The following is a 22,192-nucleotide window of genomic DNA, read 5'->3' as shown; positions in this document are numbered from 1 at the left end:
GGCTAAACAAGCCTAAACCTGTGTTGCGACAATTACGAACAGATTATACTGCAGAATATACACAAATTTTTAAATTAAGAAATATAAGTATATGGCCACATCATATTCGCCGCAACGAGGCCATCGATGGTCACCGATTAAGGTAAGCTCTTTTTTTCCTTAGATTTGTAGAAGATGCAATAATATATGTTACATGAGGGGCAACGGCGCACGCTTCAATGACTTCTGTTTGTTGTTGTTGTTGTTGTTGCTGTTGCTGGAAGTGCGTCCTCCCTTGATGACGAACACAACGCCATAGCGAAAGCGTGAGATAATCATCTGTCCTTACGCAAAACGGCCATTACTGAGGCCTTGCTTAATTGTTTATGGAAATTTCTTCGAATCGCGATCAAAGTATTACTGCAAGTGAAGCGCTCACCTTGCGCGTGTGTTTGCGGCTGTCGTGGAACAGCTCGTGCGCCTTCTGCAGCCCCGCACCCGTGTTGGTTGCATGGTGGTTCAGGTACTGCACGCCTTGCGTCAGCCTCACCAACTGGCACTTGTTTCCTGGTTCCTTTAGGAAGTTGGCGTGCACCACTGCGAGCCAGGGAAGAGTCGAGGCGTCTTGAGAACGCGTGTACGCGACGAAAGGAAAAGCTTGCTTCAACTCTTGTTGCTTATGTGCGGCGGCGAAATCTGTGGCCAAAGTAAACCACGTTTCTCGCCGCTCCAACACTTCGAAACTCAAATATGTCGTGTGTACGAACACTAGCAATTTCGAATATGAATCGAATAGAAGAAATATTCAATTTGAGAATGTGACACAGAACATGAGTTGCCTTGCTTCACTGCCAACCTGAGGCACTGCTAAAACAATGTAGTTTATGGTTTCACAATTATTTGCCTACAAATGTGGACAAAATGCACGCAAATTTGGTGTAACACAGCGCTCATTATGGACAACTAAACGAAGGAAAATTAACTTGTGTCCTAAACAAATCAAGGTCACTATGCTGTGCCGAGAATATAAGTAGAACAATGGCGGTGCAGTGCCTCGGGGAAATGCTTGCAGCAGTGCGACAATATCTGCTTTTCTGTTTATGATCACATCAACGGACTAATCGTAATGAAATCATTAATAAAAAAACTGGAAAGCTAGAATTGCCCCGAACAGGGCACTACTGGTAATAAAATCGCCTCCAGCGCTTGTCGAATGGGTGCTGCAGTTGACATGCCGAGGGGAGTCCTTTCCTTTCATCAAGAAATGGAGGGGGCTGGGCCCCTGACTTAAAGCACTGCCAAGCGCTACATAACGTACTAGACTTTAGGAAACCATCAAAGATGCGTGTAAAAAGACGTCTTAAGCAGTGATGGAGGTATACCATCAGCACCACAAGGAAGGGAATGTTTGACGCTTTTCATACCCTTGAGAACAAGGTCTTCATTTACTGATAGCGTAAATACCACACCCGTCCGAGAAGGAAAGTTACTGAACTAGAACCATTTTTTACATCAAATACCGAACAGAAATGTTCTGCAATGGCATCAGCAGCGTTAGAAACAACATCGCCACTTTCATCAACAACACATACATCTCTGGCGCTCTTTTCAGAAAAGTGAGAAAGCGCACGTGGCTTCATAAATATATTCAATCACGTGTCATGCACGTTTCAACACATTCAGTGTTGTAGTGATCAATGTTATAATAAAATTTGCAAAGACAACGGCGATACCTAAATTCAAGTTCTCATTCACCTATAGGCCCGGTTGCCTTGCTTTTCTGTGTTCGCGGTCTTTCAGTTTTATTGGCGTTTTTAGTTATTTATAGAAAACCAATGAAGGAACTACGACTTTTTGCATGTTCTTGTAGGCATGAATATGTGTATGCGATCTTCAATGACTTCCCTAAACAAATTAATCTCGCCATCAGCATCAGCGCACACTCTACGAACAATCAGTACACGACTTCAAGATAATGTTACAAGCCAGCGTAGACTCCAAGGGAAAAGTTGAAGCTGAACTTCGTGTTGTTATCGGAACCGATGCTGCTTTTCTGTGGTACAAGAGTTAAAGGAACAATTAAAGTAGGATGGAACTTGTCTGGCGCAACCAGATGAACGTTGATTCACATGAAGGAAACATCAAGATTCGTGCGACAGAGATGCAGAGCGTTGCCACAGCAGTTCCCAGTGAAGTTTAGCTGTTGCATGAAATTAAAGGAGATGAAGTCAATCAAAGAGTGATGTATTTCAGAAATTTAAAATGAATTCTAGCAGACGGTATTGCTATTCGATGTAATTACGGGTAGACAAAAGTCTCCGCTAATTAATATATTGTGGTTATATGGAGGCTATAATAGTTTCTATTGATGCCAGGATAAGACCAAACGCTGCAGGAGTTATGTCAGGTGCTACATAGAATTCACCAAGCAACAACCGTTCACCACCTCAACAGCGCATGTCCATCCAAACAGCCACGTGATCACACTCTAGATCCAAGCGGTGGAAACATTCCATCACACAATCAACAGTGATAAGGACGCTACCGCCTTTCTGCTTCTTCGAGCAGTAACGTCACTCCATACTAAAGACGTTATAATACGCAGAAAAATATACAGTAGATGCTATTCCTCGTAAAAACAAGGTTTCCCGTAAGACTACTACAGAATAAGCAGAACAAATAGTGCTTGGAAATGAAAGTTGAAAGTCACTTTAGCACACGCTAAAGAGGATGAAGGTGAAAGTCTGCGCGCTAAAAAGCATCTTTAACAGTTTCCTAAAGTCTAGCATGTTTCCCAGCGCTTGGCAGTACTTGATATCAGGGGGACTGGGTGGGGAGCCCGACCCTCCTTCATTCCTTGAGGAGGGGCTCGGCCCCCCTCGTCAGGTCAACTGTGTCGCCCATTCGACAAGCGCTGAAGGCGATTTTATTACCAGTAGTGCCCTGTTCCGGGCAATTTTAACTTTCCAATTCTTCTATTGATGATTTAATCGCAATAAATCGGTTGATGTGGCATGATCATAAACAGGAAATAAGGTATAGTCATACTGCTGCATGCATTTCCTCGAGGCACTGCAAATGACGGTCACCACCCTTGTTCGACTAAGATTCTCGGCAAAGTATAGTGTTTCATGAGCTACCCGCCGTGGTTGCTTAGTATCTGTGGTGTTGGGATTGAATCCCGGCTACGGCTGCCGCATTTCGAAGAGGACGAAATGCGAAAACAACGGTGTACTTAGATGTAGGTGCACGCTAAAGAACCCCAGGTGGTCCAAATTTCCGGAGTCGCCCACTACGGCGTGCCTCATAATCAAATCGTTGTTTTGGCAAGTAAAACCCCATAATTTAATTTTGATTGTTTCATGACTTATCTGAGCGTGAAGCTACCTGGTCGTGAATTAGTGAAAGGTTCACCTTGATTTGTTTAGGTTACAAGTCAATTTTCGTTCGTCTAGTTGTGCATTATGAGTGCTTTATACCGAAGACGCATGCATTTTGTACACTTTTGTAGGTAAGTAATTTACATTAACTTATTATTTGTTTAGTTCAACTAGTAAGTGCCAGAAATTTCCCCTCCGTTGTCCTTGGTGTCTTTGTTTGTTGGATTCTTATGATGTGATTAATAAAAATCGGGTCCCTCGGTTCCCTTTCTTCTTGTACGCTCACGAGACATTCATTAAATTACTCGACATTCTCATTCGACTGCGTTGTTACGTCCTGTTGTTTTCTACCATAGAAGGTCATGGGTTTGAGTGCCTTAATTGATTACAACCTAATTAACTGTTCCTTAATTAACTTGGCCTCAATGAACACCGAAGCTCATGGCTTCGATTCCGACCAATTATCGGGGGTTCCACCATCAATGGCGGCATCATCGCTTTTGGTGTTATTCAATTTAGGTCCCACCAAAGGTCCCACCCTTACGACTTCCAGTGCCTCGCTGCGTAATTTACAATAGGCAGCGAGGCACTGGAAGTCGTAAGGGAATACATCTACTTAGGGCAGGTAGTGACGGCGGATCCGGATCATGAGACGGAAATAATCAGAAGAATAAGAATGGGCTGGGGTGCGTTTGGCAGGCATTCTCAGATCATGAACAGCAGGTTGCCATTATCCCTCAAGAGAAAAGTTTATAATAGCTGTGTCTTACCGGTACTCACCTACGGGGCAGAAACCTGGAGGCTTACAAAAAGGGTTCTACTCAAATTGAGGACGACGCAACGAGCTATGGAAAGAAGAATGATAGGTGTAACGTTAAGGGATAAGAAAAGAGCAGATTGGGTGAGGGAACAAACGCGAGTTAATGATATCTTAGTTGAAATCAAGAAAAAGAAATGGGCATGGGCAGGACATGTAATGAGGAGGGAAGATAACCGATGGTCATTAAGGGTTACGGAGTGGATCCCAAGGGAAGGGAAGCGTAGCAGGGGGCGGCAGAAAGTTAGGTGGGCGGATGAGATTAAGAAGTTTGCAGGGGCGGCATGGCCACAATTAGTACATGACCGGGGTTGTTGGAGAAGTATGGGAGAGGCCTTTGCCCTGCAGTGGGCGTAACCAGGCTGATGATGATGATGATGAAAGGTCGAGGGTTCGAGTTCCCCCAATGGTCGTTGTAAGGTCGCTCTGATTGTTCGGGTTCTTAAGTCTCACGAATCAGCCTCGTGCTTTGTGTATAGAGAGGGGGTTCACTTCCCCCCATGTCAGCGGGGCGACAGTTGCTGTGTTATGTGGGGTCACAGGCAACGCGCAGGGTTGGGTGACGCGTCGCGGCAGGTGCCAGGCGGGCGAGTGCCGATTCCTGGAAGTCGGTATTGTGCGCACGATGTTGGCAGTCCGCCGACGGGTCACACAGACCAGCCTTGAAACGGACCGCTGTACAAGGTATTGTGGGTCTGGCGCCCGCTTGCCTGACTAATTGGAGGCGCCGCCGAGGTTAAGCAGGACTTAGCAACTCTGACCCCGTGCCACATGCAGTGAGCATGGACCTAATCTGCTACGCGTCCGGAACGTAATCGCCAGCCTTGTTGTTGGGTGCGACTGCCTGCGTGGTGTCGAAGGCCAGCTTACCGTGCACGCTGTAGGAATGCGATACACACGTAAAGAGTTCATTCAGACGACGGCGTCTTGGAAACACGCACTCGGAGAACTTTGTCTTGTAGACAATAAGTTTGAAGGACAAGGAGGGTCATCCGTCTCCCACGCGGCCAAACTTTGAGTACAGCGGCATTTCGTGGTGCCGGTGCCCTGCTTCCGAGACATTTGCGGCCAAGACGCCGTTGGGATTTGAAACGGTCTAGCGATAACTTGTTCGGGCCTGGCGTGTTTTGCTGAGCCCGTCACTAACTACGGCGAAATGAGAGGGCAACGGAGTTTTGGCGAAGAAGGAAAAGAGCTTTGTTTTCCAATATGTTTATTTTTGAGAGTAAGCCCATCCCTGTGGGTTGTGGCTTAAGAAACGGTTGACTCTGATTGGCAACTGAACCTGTGGGACGGGCCAACGAACCTACCGCCTTTTTTTCTTTGTATATTTGGGGCTATAAAAATCGGGACGACATGCTGTCCCTCAGACCTGGCTGAAATCAGGATTGCTGATAGATCAGTGAGCCTCCGTACTATGTACGTTAAAACGAGTCTGGGCTCTAACAGTCATTGAGACAGTAGAAGAGTGAGACTTTGTTTCTCAATTGTTCAAGTTTGTAATGTATTTGTTTTACCTGCCATGTATATAGAAAAGTTCACGTATAAATATTTCTTGTACATATGACCTCATCGTTTCCTGCCTGCGTTTGATCATCAACTGCCGATCATCGTCCGAGAAGCTTCAAGTTCCAACGGTGAAGCGAGGACGGAGAACGAACGAAACTTTACTGTCGTAGTCGGTACTATCAATTTTAGTACATTTAATTTTGTTGCCATAACGCCGGACGGTCAATTTTTTGATAACACCGGACAACGGATTTTGCGACCCATGAGCTACTTAAGGATTTCGCTTTAAGAAGGCTTATTTACTTTGCTGCGCAGGCATCGAACATTTTGACAGAAGATGCATGCGTCTGATGCGCCACTGACACGTCGATCTCCTTTTGTCTCGTCTGACACCACGTACTCTTCTAGCTGCTCCTCGCACAAGATCATGCTGTCGTGGAGCCTACTACCAAGCGCATCGAACAAACATGATCTTGGTCACAGAGAAGAATCGATGAGACGGTTGCGTCGTTGGATATCCAGACGCGGAACGACGCATACTCATCGTTTTTTGCCTTGAGCCGCTTAAAGGAATATGGTGTCGCGCCCACAACGGCAAGATTGGCAGCAAGCGGCGAACTCGTGCAAACAGTGTGAAATTTTTGAGGAGACTACAATAAATTTTTATATCAGGAATAAAAAATTACAGAAATTCTGAGAATTGAATGTTAAAACGTTAGCCTTGCTTGGCTCAGCTGTGACTTCGTTTTTGCTTAGTGTTGCTTACTTGGCTCTGTTGGCTAATGCACGTCTATCCATGGTCTTTCCGGTTCTCTTTAACCGTTCTTTTTAAATATTTTGCGCCGCACTAATTTATACAACTTTATGTTTGAAATGTACAAATGTGGCAACCCAGTAATGGCCATGATAGCCAGTAGCATCGGCAAAAAATACGATGACAATGCAGTGCGCTTGTTGGAATGTATAGAAGGCGAAGATTTCAGGCAGCGGGCATTTACATCCTATAAAACTGACTGCAATGCGTAGAATTGTATTGATTTTCATCCGATGCAACAGAGACTCATATGGAATGTCTGCTTATGCACCGCACATGTCACAACTTTAATGTAATCTATACACAACTCGGTGGCCTCATTTAAACATAAGCTCACAGACTTGGACCGAACCTCGAGGCTGAGTTCATGTGTGCCTGGCTGAGTAGACGTTTGGTGAATATGAGTCACAACAAGCTTTGCTGGGTTGAATTTTGGTGATTACGAGTCCAAGCAAGCTCAGCTGAGTAGAACTTTGGGGAATATATGTCAAATTAAGTTCAGCTTAGTAGAATTTTGGTGAATATATGTGGAAGTAATCTCAGCTGAGTAGAATTTCGGTGAATATGAGTCGGAGAAAGCTTGACCGAGCCTGAGTGTGCGTGAGCTGGGCTGAGTGAAATTTCGGGGCGTCTGCACAAACACGCGATTACATTACACCATGAAATAAAACAGAAAGCTGCTGCATGTCATAGTCTCACAAAAAAGGAAGATTCAGATAAACAAATGTCATGCTTTCTCACTATATCTTCAAGTTGCGTGATACTTATTTCATAGAGGTAGTAATTTGGGATATAGTTATAGGAGTTTATGTAGTAATACATGTAAATACAAACTTATTAGCAACATTGCCTCCGGCTTTTTGGACACGGCCTATGTCTCGTGATGTGCCTACACACTTTACTAGCTGTGGACGTGCCAGAAACATGCGCGTTTGAAACAGTGCTATCATTCGCAGGATAGGATGTAACCGGCTAACTTCATCGCATGATTTTCATTTGCTTTTGTTGAATTTACGTGCTCTCTAGTGTTTATAAATACAAGGTGTTGCCTGCTTTTCACATTGTTGCATGTGTTTAACAGGAGGTAGAGAGAGAGGCAGGGAAAGGCAGGGGTGTTTATGGCTAAGTAGTTTCTTGGAATACTGCGATATGTTGCGACCTGCGTAAACAAGTATTCAATGAACTGAAGTAAGTGCAATATGTAATTACCTTATTAAATTCTTACTCTTAAGTCTTAAAGTATTACTTCTTTAAATTGTAATACAGGTGCACTAAGGATACAAAGTCAGCAACACATTGAATGTTTATTGATTATTGTGCATGAAAAAAATCATAATCAGAAAAAAGAGATAGAGCTGTTTAAATGATGCGTATTGCACATTAACATTCTTTTCCTAGTGAAAAATTGAATATACTTTTGTAGAAAATATATTAAAATATGTAGTTTGCATGTTCGCTTTACGAGCTTGCAAGCAGCCACGTCTTGCAGCGGAAGTAACAGAACTTCGAAATAAGATATTTCGCTGGGAAAAATACGCGTGAAAGCCGAACCTTAAAGACCCCACTCGACATGGTCGCGCGCATATTTTAGCGTTGAAACGTCGGATATATTATGCTGTCATGTCGTATCCCCTCGACACAGCATTTGACCGCAGTTGTATATTGTTTAAACTACTCCATCCTAAAATGCATACCGCGCTACAACTGGGGCGTTTTCGTATACCGCGAGTAGCTTGTACACAAGGACCCAGAAAATTGGGACGACATAAGAAGACCATGTCTGCTTGTGAGGGACACCTCGCAGTATTTGCAACACGCGGCGCGTGTGAATAACGGAAACGCACAGAGAAGTACATAGTAACAGCAGCCGAAGCCAACATAGAAAGTGCAGCTTGATTATCATTGTATCGCGTCAACAAATACATATAGATCACAGAACCGAATCTGACCTACGAGTTTTTAGCTTCCTTGTTCACGTGTCCGTGCTGATAGCACGTACCGCTTGCGCAATCCGCGGCTCCACTTAATTAGTTTCACTGCTGAAGGCTCGCTCAGCCAGTATTTATAGATGAAGAAGTAACGCTGTGTTGTGCGACCGATGCTATTTCCCAACACAAACGGCGAAGTAGCTCTCGCGAATCTCGGTGTGATTTGGATGAAAACTCGCAGTGATCGCCGTGATCGGTGTGACGTTTGACCAACCGCTTGGTCGGTGGTTGGTGCGATTGCTGTCGCAAAACTCGCAGTGATCGCCGCGATTGGTGTGACGTTTGACCAACCGTTTGGCATGTGGTTGGTGCGATTGCTGTCGCAAGACTCGCAGTGATCACCGCGATCGGTGTGACGTTTGACCAACCGTTTTGTCGGTGGTTGGTGCGATTGCTGCCGCAAAACTCGCAGTGATCGCCGCGATCGGTGTGACGTTTGACCAACCGCTTGGTCGGTGGTTGGTGCGATTGCTGTCACAAAACTCGCAGTGATCGCCGCGATAGGTGTGACCTTTGGCCAACCGTTTGGTCGGTGGTTGGTGCGATTTCTGTCGCATGCGACCAAAATCGCCCTTCCGGTGCAATTGAAATAGCCTCATGTGTAACAGGCTTTACGTATGAGGCGTGCATGGCAGCGGCAGTCCTCTTTCGCTCTTCCCTAAGAACACTCGGTGCCATTGGGCACCGCCATCACGAAGCCCGCACGTGGCCTTCGAGATAAATGGCTCGCCGGTGCGTGCAAACGCTGAAGAACGCGTACACTCAGTAGCACGTACTCGGTGATACAAGAAATTGAATACGCATAATCTTGCAATATAAAATGCGAAAAGCTGTGACATATACATTGCAATGGTTTGTGACAACAGAACACGTGCAAATGCACACTGTTGGTTCTAGGGTGCTTAAGCAGCATGGTAAATAAATATTGATACTCTCCGTAAAAATGATGTCTGCCTAACTACAATGCATGTCAACAGCTTAAGTATTATTAAGATCACAAATGAGAACATTTGCGCACTCGTTTATACACTAGAGGAGATGACACTGCTGGTTTCACAAGGAAATAGATGAAACACATGAAGCTATTAGAGCTGATGCAATCTTTTTCTGCATGAACGTGATTTAGCGCTTCCCTACTGCCCAAATAAATGTCCTGAGGTAAACCAAACTGAACAGCAAGAACATTTGGAACCAACAGGTACGAAATACGGGCGAATTATCATGCCTGCAACTGTTTAATAGATTAAATTCAGTACTTTAGCTTCAGTTTATCAAGGGGTTATTGGGTTCTGTGGGCGAAAGAAGTTGCCGGCGGATTCGAAAAAAAAAATACATTGATAAGGCTACTCATTTACCCATGGCTACGGCTACAACGAGATGAAAAATGTGACGCGCGTCAGATTTCGCTTTCTCTTTCGTGAATGTCTGTATAACGATGGCTTCGCAACTGAAAGTTCATTTCGGAAACAGCAACGTAGGGCCCTGACTGCCCATATGTAATGAAGCATCTTGTTTGTTAACTTGCTCTTCGCCTGTAAGTTAACGAGACAAATATATTACATAGTGATTGAAGCAGTAATATTAAACGACTCACCGGTATTGCCGTCCTCAGTCGCAGCTCGATCTGGCTCCCATTTCGATGCAGACGTGTTCCATATGACTTGCGACTGAAACCTACCTTTCGGCCTTACACCCCAAGTGAAATAATGCAAGATATCGAAGCGCAATAAACTGGTTTTAGCACAAGATAACCAACCGATGTACGAACCAAAAGATCCGTACCTACCGTGCACGCGAACATACCGGTAAAAATTTTAAATCGAGGCCAGAAGTCACGTGGGAGGTCGATAATGCTGAAGGCTATTTTGTGTTTAAAATGGCAAAAACAAGACATTGTTATAAAGAGTGCAATGTAAAACTGGGAATGATGATTTTGTACTCTTTGTCATGTAATAAAAACGCTTCGTGTATTGTTGAAGGAAGTTTGTAGGTTATAATTGCGCTTACTACGGCCTCTCTAGCGGGAGAAAATGCGCTAACGGGGGAACCTCTTTAATTGGTGTAATATGCCTGTTTTTTAGCAGCGCCGCACGCTCAATCTTTTCGCCCTCTGTGGCCATTTGTTGAACTTGAGAATGTTCGGGGCCTGATGTAGACACGAGCGGTTCCACTTCGGGCCGAGGGGCCGACAGTGGCGCCACTCCTACCATGAGCGCCATCTGGTGAATCGCCCGCCAGGGAGAGCCCGCACAGCCTCGCAGATATTCATTAAAAGACGGCAGTGCGCAGGCAGTGCCGCCCGCGGAGCGGTGGCTGGACGCGCGCATCTTGTCGTCCGTGTACAGAGGGCGGCTCCGCAATCTTGCCAAGAGCCGAGTCGCGCTACCTGGGGTGCGCCATAACCTCTCCACGTGCTGGAGGTCACGCTCTGGTAGCAGTAGCGACAAGTCTCTTCTAGGGTGGCAGCGATGTGTACGGTCCTTGCCCGGCCAAGAATCATACGGGTGACTTTCCAGTGCTGTAGCTCTGGGCGGTCCAGGCAAGCCCGTGTTAGGGCCACGTGAAGGAGCGCATAAAGATGCCTCGACGTAGCCGCGGCCGAGTCTGCTCTGCTTGGAGGCGCCTAACGTGCGTTCTACCATAGCACACAGCAAAAGCACATTTACAGTGCCGTTTAAACCTTTGTTACCGCGTACTGAGAAGGTGACAGCATCCATTAGCGATCGCAGTGTCATTATAACAAGAGACCGCGCTGAGGAACAAGTTGGTTTTCCCATTTTCTCTTCTCGAGGTCGTGTGTCGTGGCGTTGTATCTGGTAATAGCCCTGCAGTGCCCTACAAGCAAAATTTCTATAGCGCGACAAAACTGGCATGGCCGAGAACATAAGTGCAAGCGTCTCCGACAAAGTGGCCGTAGTGTTTGTTACCAACGCGTACATATCGTCTACGTCCATCCTTGCAAATAATGCAGCTCGCGATTCGTAATGATCTTGTGGGTTGGGCTGAGTGAAAAGTCATTATTTCGAAGAATCAATTATGTACACATTGCCCGTTACATTACTTATGCTTGAACCGTTTCGGGATGAACTGGTAACAATTATAATTTTTTTTTCGGTTCAGCTTCGGTTCGGCATCAGGCACATTCTAAAAATGTCGGTAACGTTCAGGTTCAGTCAGGGCTGGAATTCCGACTCGGGTACTGCTTTTGGGTCGGGTTCGGTTCGACACCTTGGTTTTGAATACTCGGCCCTTGTTTGAAGAGAACAAATGTGAGTATTTAGGGATCCACCTTTAGTCTGTCGTTGCTCCTTGCGTTTGGTCAGTGGTAACGTGGTACAACAGCTTTCTGCGCTTGGAACACTTCAAGCCTTCCTGTTCCCGTGTGCTAAGCAATTAACGAACCCGCGTACCATATAAAGCAATAGCATTTGCGCAGTACGAATGTGTGTCGCTTTAAAAGTGGCACTAAACGACTGAATTTGATGTTACAGGGTCATTGCCGGCATCTGAAAGGAGCCGGCCGGTGACAAGCGTCGCGCAGCCTCGAATGCAGCGCCACCGCCTTCCAACTCACCTCCCCCGCATGGTAGAAGCAGACAGTGTGTCGATCGACAGCTTTCCTTCGTGCGACTCGGAGGACAAACACGTCGCTGATGTCAAGGAGACTACACATCTGGGGACGCGAACGACGTGTTTGGAGTCTCTGCGCACGCGCCACCGAAATACTCTCTCGGTATTTGTGTACATGGGCGCAGTCGTCCTCGTGATCTCAGCTGTCGTATATCTTGCCTTGCACTTGTCAGCTGCAGAGAAGCTGGCCAGAATATGACGAATGAGCTTCTCGAATAGCGAAGACAACGTACTACAAGCTGGAAAAAGGAACTGCGTCCGATAAGGCGACGCCTACGCGGAGTTCGCGCCCTGTCACCACAAACTTTGTCTTTCGTGGCGCCAGCGGTGCTGTGCGTTCGCAGCTATGAACTTGACCCGCTGGCACGGTTTTCTGACTCCCGCGTCTTTCGTCTACGCCGGGTGCGGCAATCCCAGCATCGCCGACTGTTGGCTGCCGTTTTCCAACAAGGACGCGACAAAATGGGCTAGACGCCGCGCGTGGTAGTCGGTGCGTGCTGCGTGGACTCCGATGCGGATGTATCGCTGCGATGCGTGGGACTCGCGACTGGGCTGGCGCAACTTCGAAATGGCTGCAGGGTACGTCGCCATAACGAGCATCAAAAAAGCACCCACAAGAGCTGCGCGTCCCATCTAGCTTACCGCGATTTGCGGTGGTGTAGATTATACTTATTGCCTGCGAATGTAATCACGCGTGCTTTCAATTCATTCATGTAGCCAAGATATGCAGCGTGTGCGCTAGCGTACTACGACAACGCATTCTTGGTTTATACCGCGAAGAGACACATACGAAGACTAGACGCAGACAGGACGAGCGCTTCTTCTAGTCTTTCTCTGTGTACCTTCACGCTATAAACGAAGAATATGTTACTGTACTAAATTCGCGCAACTGTCCGTCCTAGCAGTACGATCCGGTGATGATTCCTTGTGATGATAAGCCAGAGCGCAAGCGTAGACGGCCAGCAGCTACTGGTCATCTACAGAGCAGTTATTACAAAACACAGGGTCAAATTGAATGCGGCTACACTAGGTCGCTCTACAATATAAAAGACTACGTTTATAACTGAATAACCGAACCCACAACCTTCGCATTTCGCGTGCGATGCTCCACCAATTGAGCAACCGCGGCGTCGTTTCCCCATCCACTTTTTGGGTATTTATGTGTCCTAGTAGAACCCTGGGAATGTTAGCCAGCGCCGCGACTCACAGACCTTGGCGGCGGACGTGGAACATCCTTTTTGCCGCAGGCGTCACGAGAACGTGATCTTTTTGGGTGGAGGCAACCGGTCAATTAACCCACACGTGCTACCTGAAGGCATCAATGTTGCCGGATTCGAGACCCTCGTTATGTAATAAACGACGGGCCGATCAGTTAACCCCCTTTCTTCTCGCCTATAAACCCGCATATGCTACCCGAAGGCATCAATGTTGCCGGATTCAAGACCCTCGTTTTGTAATAAACGACAGGCCCTCGGTTACACAACGAGGGTCTCAAATGCGGCAACATTGATGCCTTCAGGTAGCGTGTGTGGGTTTATTGACCAGTTGCCTTCACCCAAAAAGATCACTTTCCCGTGACGCCTGCGGCAAAAAGGATGTTCTACGTCCACCGCCAAGGTCTGTGAGTGGCGGCACTGGCTAACATTCCCGGGGTTTTACTAGGACACATAAATACCCAAGAAAGTGCATGGGGAAAGGGCGCCGCGGCAGCTCAATTGGTGGAGCATCGCACGCGAAATGCAAAGGTTGTGGGTTCGGTTCCCACCTGCGGCAAGTTCTTTTTTCATCCACTTTAAGTTCCATTAATTTATTGTTTCTTTATTTCATTTATTAAGCACAAGTTTTTTCCCAAAATGTTGTCCTTGGTGTCAGCGTTTGTTGGTGAGTTGCCAATCTCGAAATTCTGTGGAGTAATTTTGTTAAGAATGTAAGACATGGTATGAGCAAGTTTCGGCATAGAAAGGTGTGGCTATACCCTACGGGGCTCTACCTGGCTAACCTCCTTACATTCCTCCTACGACAACTCTTTCTCGCTACCGCTTTCCGTGGGTATATGTGATTATATGTTGGTGATTGAGGACTTGGACACTACGTTGAAAACGTGCCATGTTTCGTTTTTTTAATAAGTTATCGTCCTGGTGGAATTCTGCCGTGATTGTGACTCAGTGGTCATATCGTCTCTTGCTGAAACAACCTTTTTCTAAACACCGCAGACTACGGCACGTACTAGCTTGAGGTTCTTCAATCGAACGATGCTATTGGCAGACACCGATCGCACACGATGCTTCTTTACGGGAAGTCTTCAGGATGTGGGAGCGCCCTCTGCCACCCGTGGTTTTTCAGGGCGTTCGATGAAAATGTACGTTCACATTTCTTTAGCATTCTTTTTATCCGATTCCATTAATTGCTTATTCATATCAGCGGGCGCCCAATATCGGCAATAGCAAACGTGGAGCTTCGTGCGAGCCAATGACAGTGGCGATTGCAGAGCACCACTCGCGCAGGTAATATACTCAGTCCCACCATTCAACTAAGGGTTCTGAACTTACGTGTGCTACAATGTTGGTCGCTTAGTGTTGCACAACCGAGTGGAGCGCATTCCTGATCATATATATGTCTTGGTTAATTTTTGGCGTCACCACTCAAGGCAGTGCGCAGCTAATAAGTGCCGCAAACTGCAATAAGGTCGTTGTTGCGCGCAATAGGCGCTGAAGCAGCGCTCCCACATCAACACAGCCCCGCGCCTTGAGTGCGTTGCACTCTTTTGGGGTCAGCATGAGTCAGGTGTAAACATTGGCAAACACGAGTGCTGGCACGAGACCATGACGGAGCCGAGAACATGTCAGGGAGAAAAACGCAGCTGTGGCCTGGGCTGCGCTGTTTTGGGCTATTCTGGGACTCCATTTATATATGTGGAACGTAGTGGACAAGAGCGGATGCGGGGCTGAAGTAGGTGACAACGGCGTAGCGGGCGATGCGTAATGCAGTCTTCCAAAGGTGTTTCCAGATAACAGCTTTTCTGGTTGCACATGCAGCGACGCTATTCACTGCATCTGTCGAGGCTCGCTCCGGTTCGTCCTGCGCTGTTGTTTCTTCGGGGAGTCTGCACGATGAGCGGCGGTTTCGACTGTTCGCGCTGTTTACTTCGGACTAACAAAACAGCTGGCAAGTGGACGTCTGATTTTTTTTCAAGGAATTGTGAAACAATGCTTTCCCCTTTCGACAACGTAGAATAATTTCGCGGATGGTTGTTTTCCTTTTGTTATAGCGACGGTGCATACACAGCAAAATAATTCAGAGCCTTAAAGTGAATAAGGGCGTAAATCTGTCTATGCTCACACCCTTATACCCAAAAAGGTTGTAAACGTCAGAGAATTATAAACACATTTACGTCCTTATTCACTCTTAATGCAAATTATTTTGCAGTGTATATCGATTTAAGTGGGGGTGTGCGAATATTCGGGACTTGCGAATAACGAATGGAGTAGTGTCTATTCGATTTCGCTTTGAATGGCATGTCGCTATTCGTAAATTGCGAATATTTTTCAAGTACTATTGGAACATTTCAAATCGTCAAACTGCGCCCACATTAACATAAAGCTGGCGTAAAAGTACCGAAATTTTTTTACCTCAGCGGGCACAGTATAGACATAAAACATGAGAACTTGCGTAATGGAGCAGGCTATGTCGCTTAGGTAGCCTTACTTTTCAGGATATACTGCGGTCATTCGCGTTCTCTCAACAGTCGTGTGCATGCGAAGGAACATCTCCTTGCTTCTTATGCTCCATTTGTGCTTTTAATCAACAATGCTTCTTAACATATTATGCAATGAGAGAAGCTGGCTAACTTTGAGAATACTAGGATGTGAATATCGTTTTATATTAGTTTGAAGAAACGGCTGTTAATTATTCGAAAACTTTTCAATATTCGATTCAATTTGCTTCTAGCCCAATTCGATTCGCATTTGATTCGGCCTCAAAGATCACTATTTGCACACCCCTCGAATTGAGTATTGTAGCCCGCGAATGCGTAAGTTTACCCCCATCGTTAGAACAAGGGAGCTAAGGTCAAATTGTAGTGGAAAAAATTGGTGAATGCGTAAGCTTCGCCTTACAGAAAGGAAGATGACATCATTCAATGATCCCCGACTGCTTCTCACGCTTCCTGACAATTGCGCCTTATGCAAGCATAATGTTTTCCGGGAAGCACTGGTGGCGCACGATATGCACGAAGCCGAGCTTTCCGGTGGAAACACGGCTTCTTGCGTGGGCCGCTCCCGGAGGTGTGCACAGCCACATAAAAATAATAATAAAAGACGTCATTTTCTGATTTCTGTAATCTTTTTGCACTTTTAATATGTAAGTCTGCGAATACTTAAAATAAAAGGCATGCGTTGCCGGCGTTTCGTTTCATATTGCGTTTGTTTGTGAGCTGTCATTCATACAATTCCGAGGAATAACGTTGTCAAAAATATAAGAGAAGCTACGAGCAACTTGAGTGATAGAATGGTGCGGAAATATAAACCGCATACACCCCTTGTCATATAGCAAAGCGTGGCATAAAGAAATACCTAAATATATACGGCAATTTTCGCTCACAGAACGCCAACGCTGGTTACGATGCCGACGCTGACACCGGAGTTTCTGCGACACGGGTCCCTTAACGCTGTCGCATTAAAATTCGAAGGCATCATCCCCAATTTTAAGGTACATGCTGCAAGTGAAGCGGTTTGCCAACATTGTTAAACTGAAAGCTCAAAAATTATTCACAGGCAACATAACCTCAAAGTTGTTTGCGCACCGCATTATTTCGGCAAATAATAATCTGATAATTGTATTTAAACATACGAACACCACCCATGTTGGAAGACACCTAGGCTAGCAGTTGTCTGATAGCACCCACTCTAAGAAAAGGAGAAAGTCTAGGACAAATTATTTATCCATTTTACAATTTACTCTACCATCGTTATGACCTTCACCTTTGAACACCGAGAAGTTTTTCCCTAGTAAGATTTTACCCCTGTATTATTTTTTACTGATTATACCCGGACCGCCCAATACTTGGCCAATCCGCCGCGGGGGTATGTGCCACTTGTGCAGAGGAACAAAAACAGCACAACACACAGTGTGGTACAAAAACAAAGGGCATAACTGCAGATGGTAGTCGAGTCCCGCAGCTAAAAAAAAAAATTGCAGAAAAGCTTTTTGGGCCTTATATACGTTTAAAGCTGCAAATATTGAAAATGGATTCATTCATGTTATGCAACGTCCCGAAGTAGCACATTAATGAGATGACGCTTCGCAGAATACAGCCGTCGCACAAAAACTGCCCGCCTGCGTGGTCCGATTGACCGTGGTCCTATGCGGCGCAACACGCGTTAATGCCATTTTAGCATTGCAGATAACTGTAGCGTTTGGGCAAGCGTTTCTTGTATGAAGTACGTATGACTCCCACAGTGTGGGTGCGAGAGCGATTCTGTGATCTTTCTCCAACTCAGCCACAAGTCAACTTTCACCAAAGGCAAAGCAATGAGCACGCTTACACCAGCGTTGGTTGGTTGACAAGCAGAACAGTTAAAAAAAGCGAACGCAGCCGTCGTGGTGAGCTGTCAGCGCTATGAAATCTTTTTTTCGCGAGTGAGTAGGACTAAATTAAAATCAAATTATGGGGTGTTAAGGGCCACAACCACAATCTGATTATGAGCCACGCCGTAGTGAGGGACTCTGGAAATTTGAACCACGTGGGGTCCTTTAATAAGCCTAATTCTAAATACATGGGTCTTTTCACATTTCGCACCCATCGATATGCGGCCGCTGTGGCCGGGATTCAGTCCCGCGACCTCGTGCTTAGCAGCACAACAGCATAGCCATTAAGCAACAAGTGAGTAAGATGTTGGACGAAAATCACGTAGCCACTTCATTTGCCCATTAAGTGTTATGCCAAATTATCGATTCTACACAGAATTGTTTAGCTTGAAGTGTTTCAAGCGTGACCTATGTCATCGCAAAGGAAGAAAATCTAAAGAAATGTCAAGTCCATTTTATAGAGGTGCTCCGTTTGTTGAGGCGACCCGGGTAGCTCGCAGCGTTCCAAGAAATTGCGGCCGAGCGCATCAAAGACCTGTCTTCCGTAAGTGGACGCCATCCGAATAAACTGCAGCGCCTATAGCGGACTGTGCACGTTGACAAGTAAGTTGCTAAACAGCACATTTGTTCGCATTGGACTTCTTCGATTACGCAAACCCGGCCAATCGAGAACTGCCTGGTACTGTTGTCCTGCATTCGATTTCCCCGGCAGCACCGGAAGCTCTGACCACCAATCCGAATGCTGCCGGAATCATGTTATTTTTGTCAAGGACTGGCAGTCCCGAACTGCCCGCATACTTTCGGAGCTGTCAGCACATTTTGTTCGAGCAGTTAGCCACAGCGCCTGCCGTGTTGTGTAAGACGCCTTGTGCTTCTGCGTATTTTACGTTCTCAAGACGGCTGTTTGTGCGCTTGGCAAACGCGATTGTTACATCGGTGCTTTACGTACCGTTGTGCGAGCTTTTCATGCACCGTGTAGTTGGTGGCACCTTAGTCATGCTTTTTTAAGGTTCTTGCCCATCCGTCAGGCTCATGTGCTTAACTTCCATGGTTGGTTTAGGGAGACATTCCGAATTTTGAGCTTAATATACTCATTGCTCTGATCAGCAAACCGGTGGTTTTAGGCATTCAGGGGATGTGAAAGTGGTGTACGAAGGAGCACATAACCTTGTCTGTGTGATTTTTCGACTGTAGCAAGGAGACAATATCGCCCAGTTTCGCCCATCGTTATTGATGTGCTCGCTTTAGGGCGCGAGCGATTACGGTAACATTCTGCGATACAACGCACGGGCGGTCTCTCCGAGCGTGACCCACATAGGTGCTGCGCTCGAGCCAAGTCCGGGCGACGGGGCGCACTTGACCTCGGGCGACGCCCGGTGGCGCCCTGCAGCGTTCACTGTCGTTCTCCACGGTAGCACACTTATGAGGATCATTTTAGATATATGTTTTCAATGTCTTCGTTCTTCCAAATTTATCGAAAAGGCCAATTCCTGCAGAACACTTTATTTCTCAAAGAGAGCGTTAAAATGCCAGCTGACGAAGCTTAGTCCAGCGTGGTGCGGACTTTTCGTGCTCTGTTCTACACTATGCAGCGGAAGTTCACGTAGATAATAAAGTCATTATCATGATAACATAGAATATAACACCTCAATTAAGGCCAAGGAAATATTTGGTGTGGGGAAACAAGCACGTAGCGATACCTGGCTACATAAAACAACTACCAAGGTTACGTCAATTTAACCGACGAAAACTTGTTTGCTTACGACTAGTGGTTCATGGCAAAATATTGAATTTCGAAATTTCTTCGCCGAAACGTTCGTCGGTAACACGAGCACTGAACACTGCAGTCATGATGGTGCTCTAGTGAGCAAGGTGCAAGTATATCTTACAAGCCATGTTGGAGTTACATGTTAAAGAAATATTACAGCAGGAGGGCGCAGAGTTTAGAAAGAAATTGAACAGGAGGACCTGCTATAGTTACATAAGTAGGGTAATGATACAAGTAGAGAATTAGTGCGGATGTCTTAGCAATCTAAATACTAATAATCAGGTAAATTGATTATTAATAACAATACAATTAGGTGCATAGTATAATGGTATCACTAAGCAATCAGAGCACAAGCAAGTCAACAACCAGCATAACAAAAGTAGCATAATGAATAATCAACTTCACATAGTCCACAAAACCGAATTATTTGCCCAAAATATGAATTAGCATCAGAAAGAAAAAACAGTAATGCGCGGAAATGACATGTTGGCAGTTAATTAGGAAAGTACATTGAAGCCGCTCAATTCCCTCAAGAGGAAGCTTTAGCTCAGGCTCAACTCCGACGCGGCCTATTTAAATACATGTAGGCCTATTACCGGGTGCATAAATCACCGTATGCTTGACAGGAAAACTACCTCAAAGCTGATCAGGTGTTATAACAGGGCTAATTTTGACCAGATGAATCTCGAATTAACCACTTTTTCTGGGCGGTTCTTAGCCGAATGTACTTTCCGTTCCATTGAACAGAACTGGTCGCTGTTCAAAACAACCCTACTTAACCTCATTACAAGATTCATACCGGTTATCTCAATTAGGTGCAGTAAAAGAGCGCCTTGGTTCAACGAACGGCTGCGAAGAGCCAATAAAAAGAAAAAGCGTTTGTATAGGCAGGCAGTTGCTAACAACCTATTAACTACGTGGGAAACCTACAGGAAAAGCGACAAGGATTACCAAATAATGCTGAAAGCCACCCGGCGCCAGTTTTTCAGTGACGTCTTACCCACTATGCTATCTAATATTCCCCAAAGATTTTGGAGCGTAATTAACCCACATTCACGCCCCATTTCATCCTTAACAAATTGCAATGGTGATCAGCTGGATGATGCCCATTCTGCTCAACTTTTTAACAACGCTTTTTCGTCTGTTTTCACTCATGAAGTCATTACCCCTTCTTTAGCACTCAGTTCACTTCACGATTATTCCATGCCCTCTATAGTTATAAGTGATGGTGGTATTCTTTCCTTATTAAATAACCTTAAAGATACTACAAGCACCGACCCGCTTGGCTTTAACTACAAAATTCTTCGAAATATATCTCAGAGTATTTTTCAAGTCCTTTCTGCACTTTTTTCTCACTCTTTATCATCTGGCTGCATCCCTCATGACTGGCGAGTAGCTAAAGTAATCCCAATTTTCAAATCTGGCAGCCGCTCTGATCCCCTAAACTTTAGACCCATTTCACTGACTTGCACCTTCTCAAAGCTCCTTGAACATGTCATACACACCCATATCATTAATTATCTTGAAGATCACAACATCATATATAAATATCAGCACGGTTTTCGCAAGGGATTTTCTTGCGACACTCAGCTTGCTGGATTTACTAACGACTTATTTACTTTAGTAGACGCCGGGTTTCAAGTCGACGCTTTGTTTCTCGATTTTTCTAAGGCATTTGATCGGGTCCCCCACCATAGACTACTACTCAAGTTATCGCATCTCAATGTTCACCCTCAGGTTTTAGCATGGATTAAAGACTTCCTCTCATCTCGCGTTCAGTTCACAGCTGTTAATGGTTCTAACTCTTCGATGGCTCAAGTCACATCCGGTGTACCCCAGGGGAGCGTGCTTGGTCCCCTGCTCTTTCTAATATTTATTAATGACCTACCCAATTGTGTATCTTCCCAAATCAGACTGTTCGCGGACGACTGTGTTGTGTACCGAGCCATTAAATGTGAAACTGACCACCAATTTTTACAAACTGACCTCGATTCAATTAACACTTGGTGTTCATCGTGGCTAATGATGCTAAACCACTCTAAGACAAAGCTGGTCTCCTTTACAAGAAACTCTTCCCGCATCCCAACTGCATACACTATTAATCACGTAACAGTTGAGACAGCTTCTACTTACAAATATTTAGGGGTTCACCTTCAGTCCGACTTAACCTGGAACTATCACATCGATCTGATTTTAGCAGCTGCTAACCGTTCTCTTGGCCTCTTAAAACGTAACCTTCGACACGCTCCAGCGCCTGTGCGTAAACTTGCTTATATCACCCTAATCTGTCCGAAAATCGAGTACGCTTCAGCCATATGGGACCCGGATCAAACCTACCTCATAGATAACATCGAATCCCTGCAGAACCGTGCTGCTCGTTTCATTTTTTCAGATTACTCACGTTTCATTATAGCGTCACATTGTTAAAGGCTCGTGCTGGTCTTGATAACCTTTCCCATCGTCGCAAACTTGCTCGCTTAACACTTTTTCACAAAATTTACCATCATCCGTTGCTTCATGACGATTTCTTTCAATCGCCATCGGCGGTCTTTCCACGCCGTGACCATCCTTTCAAGATCAAACGCATCATTTGCCGCACATCTTTTGCGAAATCATTCATACCCAAAACAATTATTGAGTGGAACCAGCTGCCTGCTTCAATCGCAACTGAAATGAATTCGTCCAAGTTTCATGAACTTCTAAAAAATGAATGTGATGAGT

At 45.6% G+C, this 22,192-nt stretch overlaps 1 protein-coding gene across 3 annotated transcripts in view; it reads right to left on the bottom strand.

The window, feature by feature from the left end:
• LOC139057174 (sushi, von Willebrand factor type A, EGF and pentraxin domain-containing protein 1-like) overlaps nucleotides 1-22,192 on the bottom strand; it is a 239,123-nt gene that overhangs the window by 112,905 nt on the left and 104,026 nt on the right. For all 3 annotated transcript variants that reach the window (XM_070534969.1, XM_070534970.1, XM_070534971.1), the window contains one exon: nucleotides 419-576. In XM_070534969.1, the coding sequence (XP_070391070.1) occupies nucleotides 419-576 (158 nt within the window). The remainder of the gene's footprint in view (nucleotides 1-418; nucleotides 577-22,192) is intronic.

The sequence above is a fragment of the Dermacentor albipictus genome, chromosome 3 (assembly GCF_038994185.2).
Source record: "Dermacentor albipictus isolate Rhodes 1998 colony chromosome 3, USDA_Dalb.pri_finalv2, whole genome shotgun sequence".
Classification (NCBI taxonomy): Eukaryota; Metazoa; Arthropoda; class Arachnida; order Ixodida; family Ixodidae; genus Dermacentor; species Dermacentor albipictus.
This window is presented reverse-complemented; position numbering and strand designations above follow the sequence as displayed.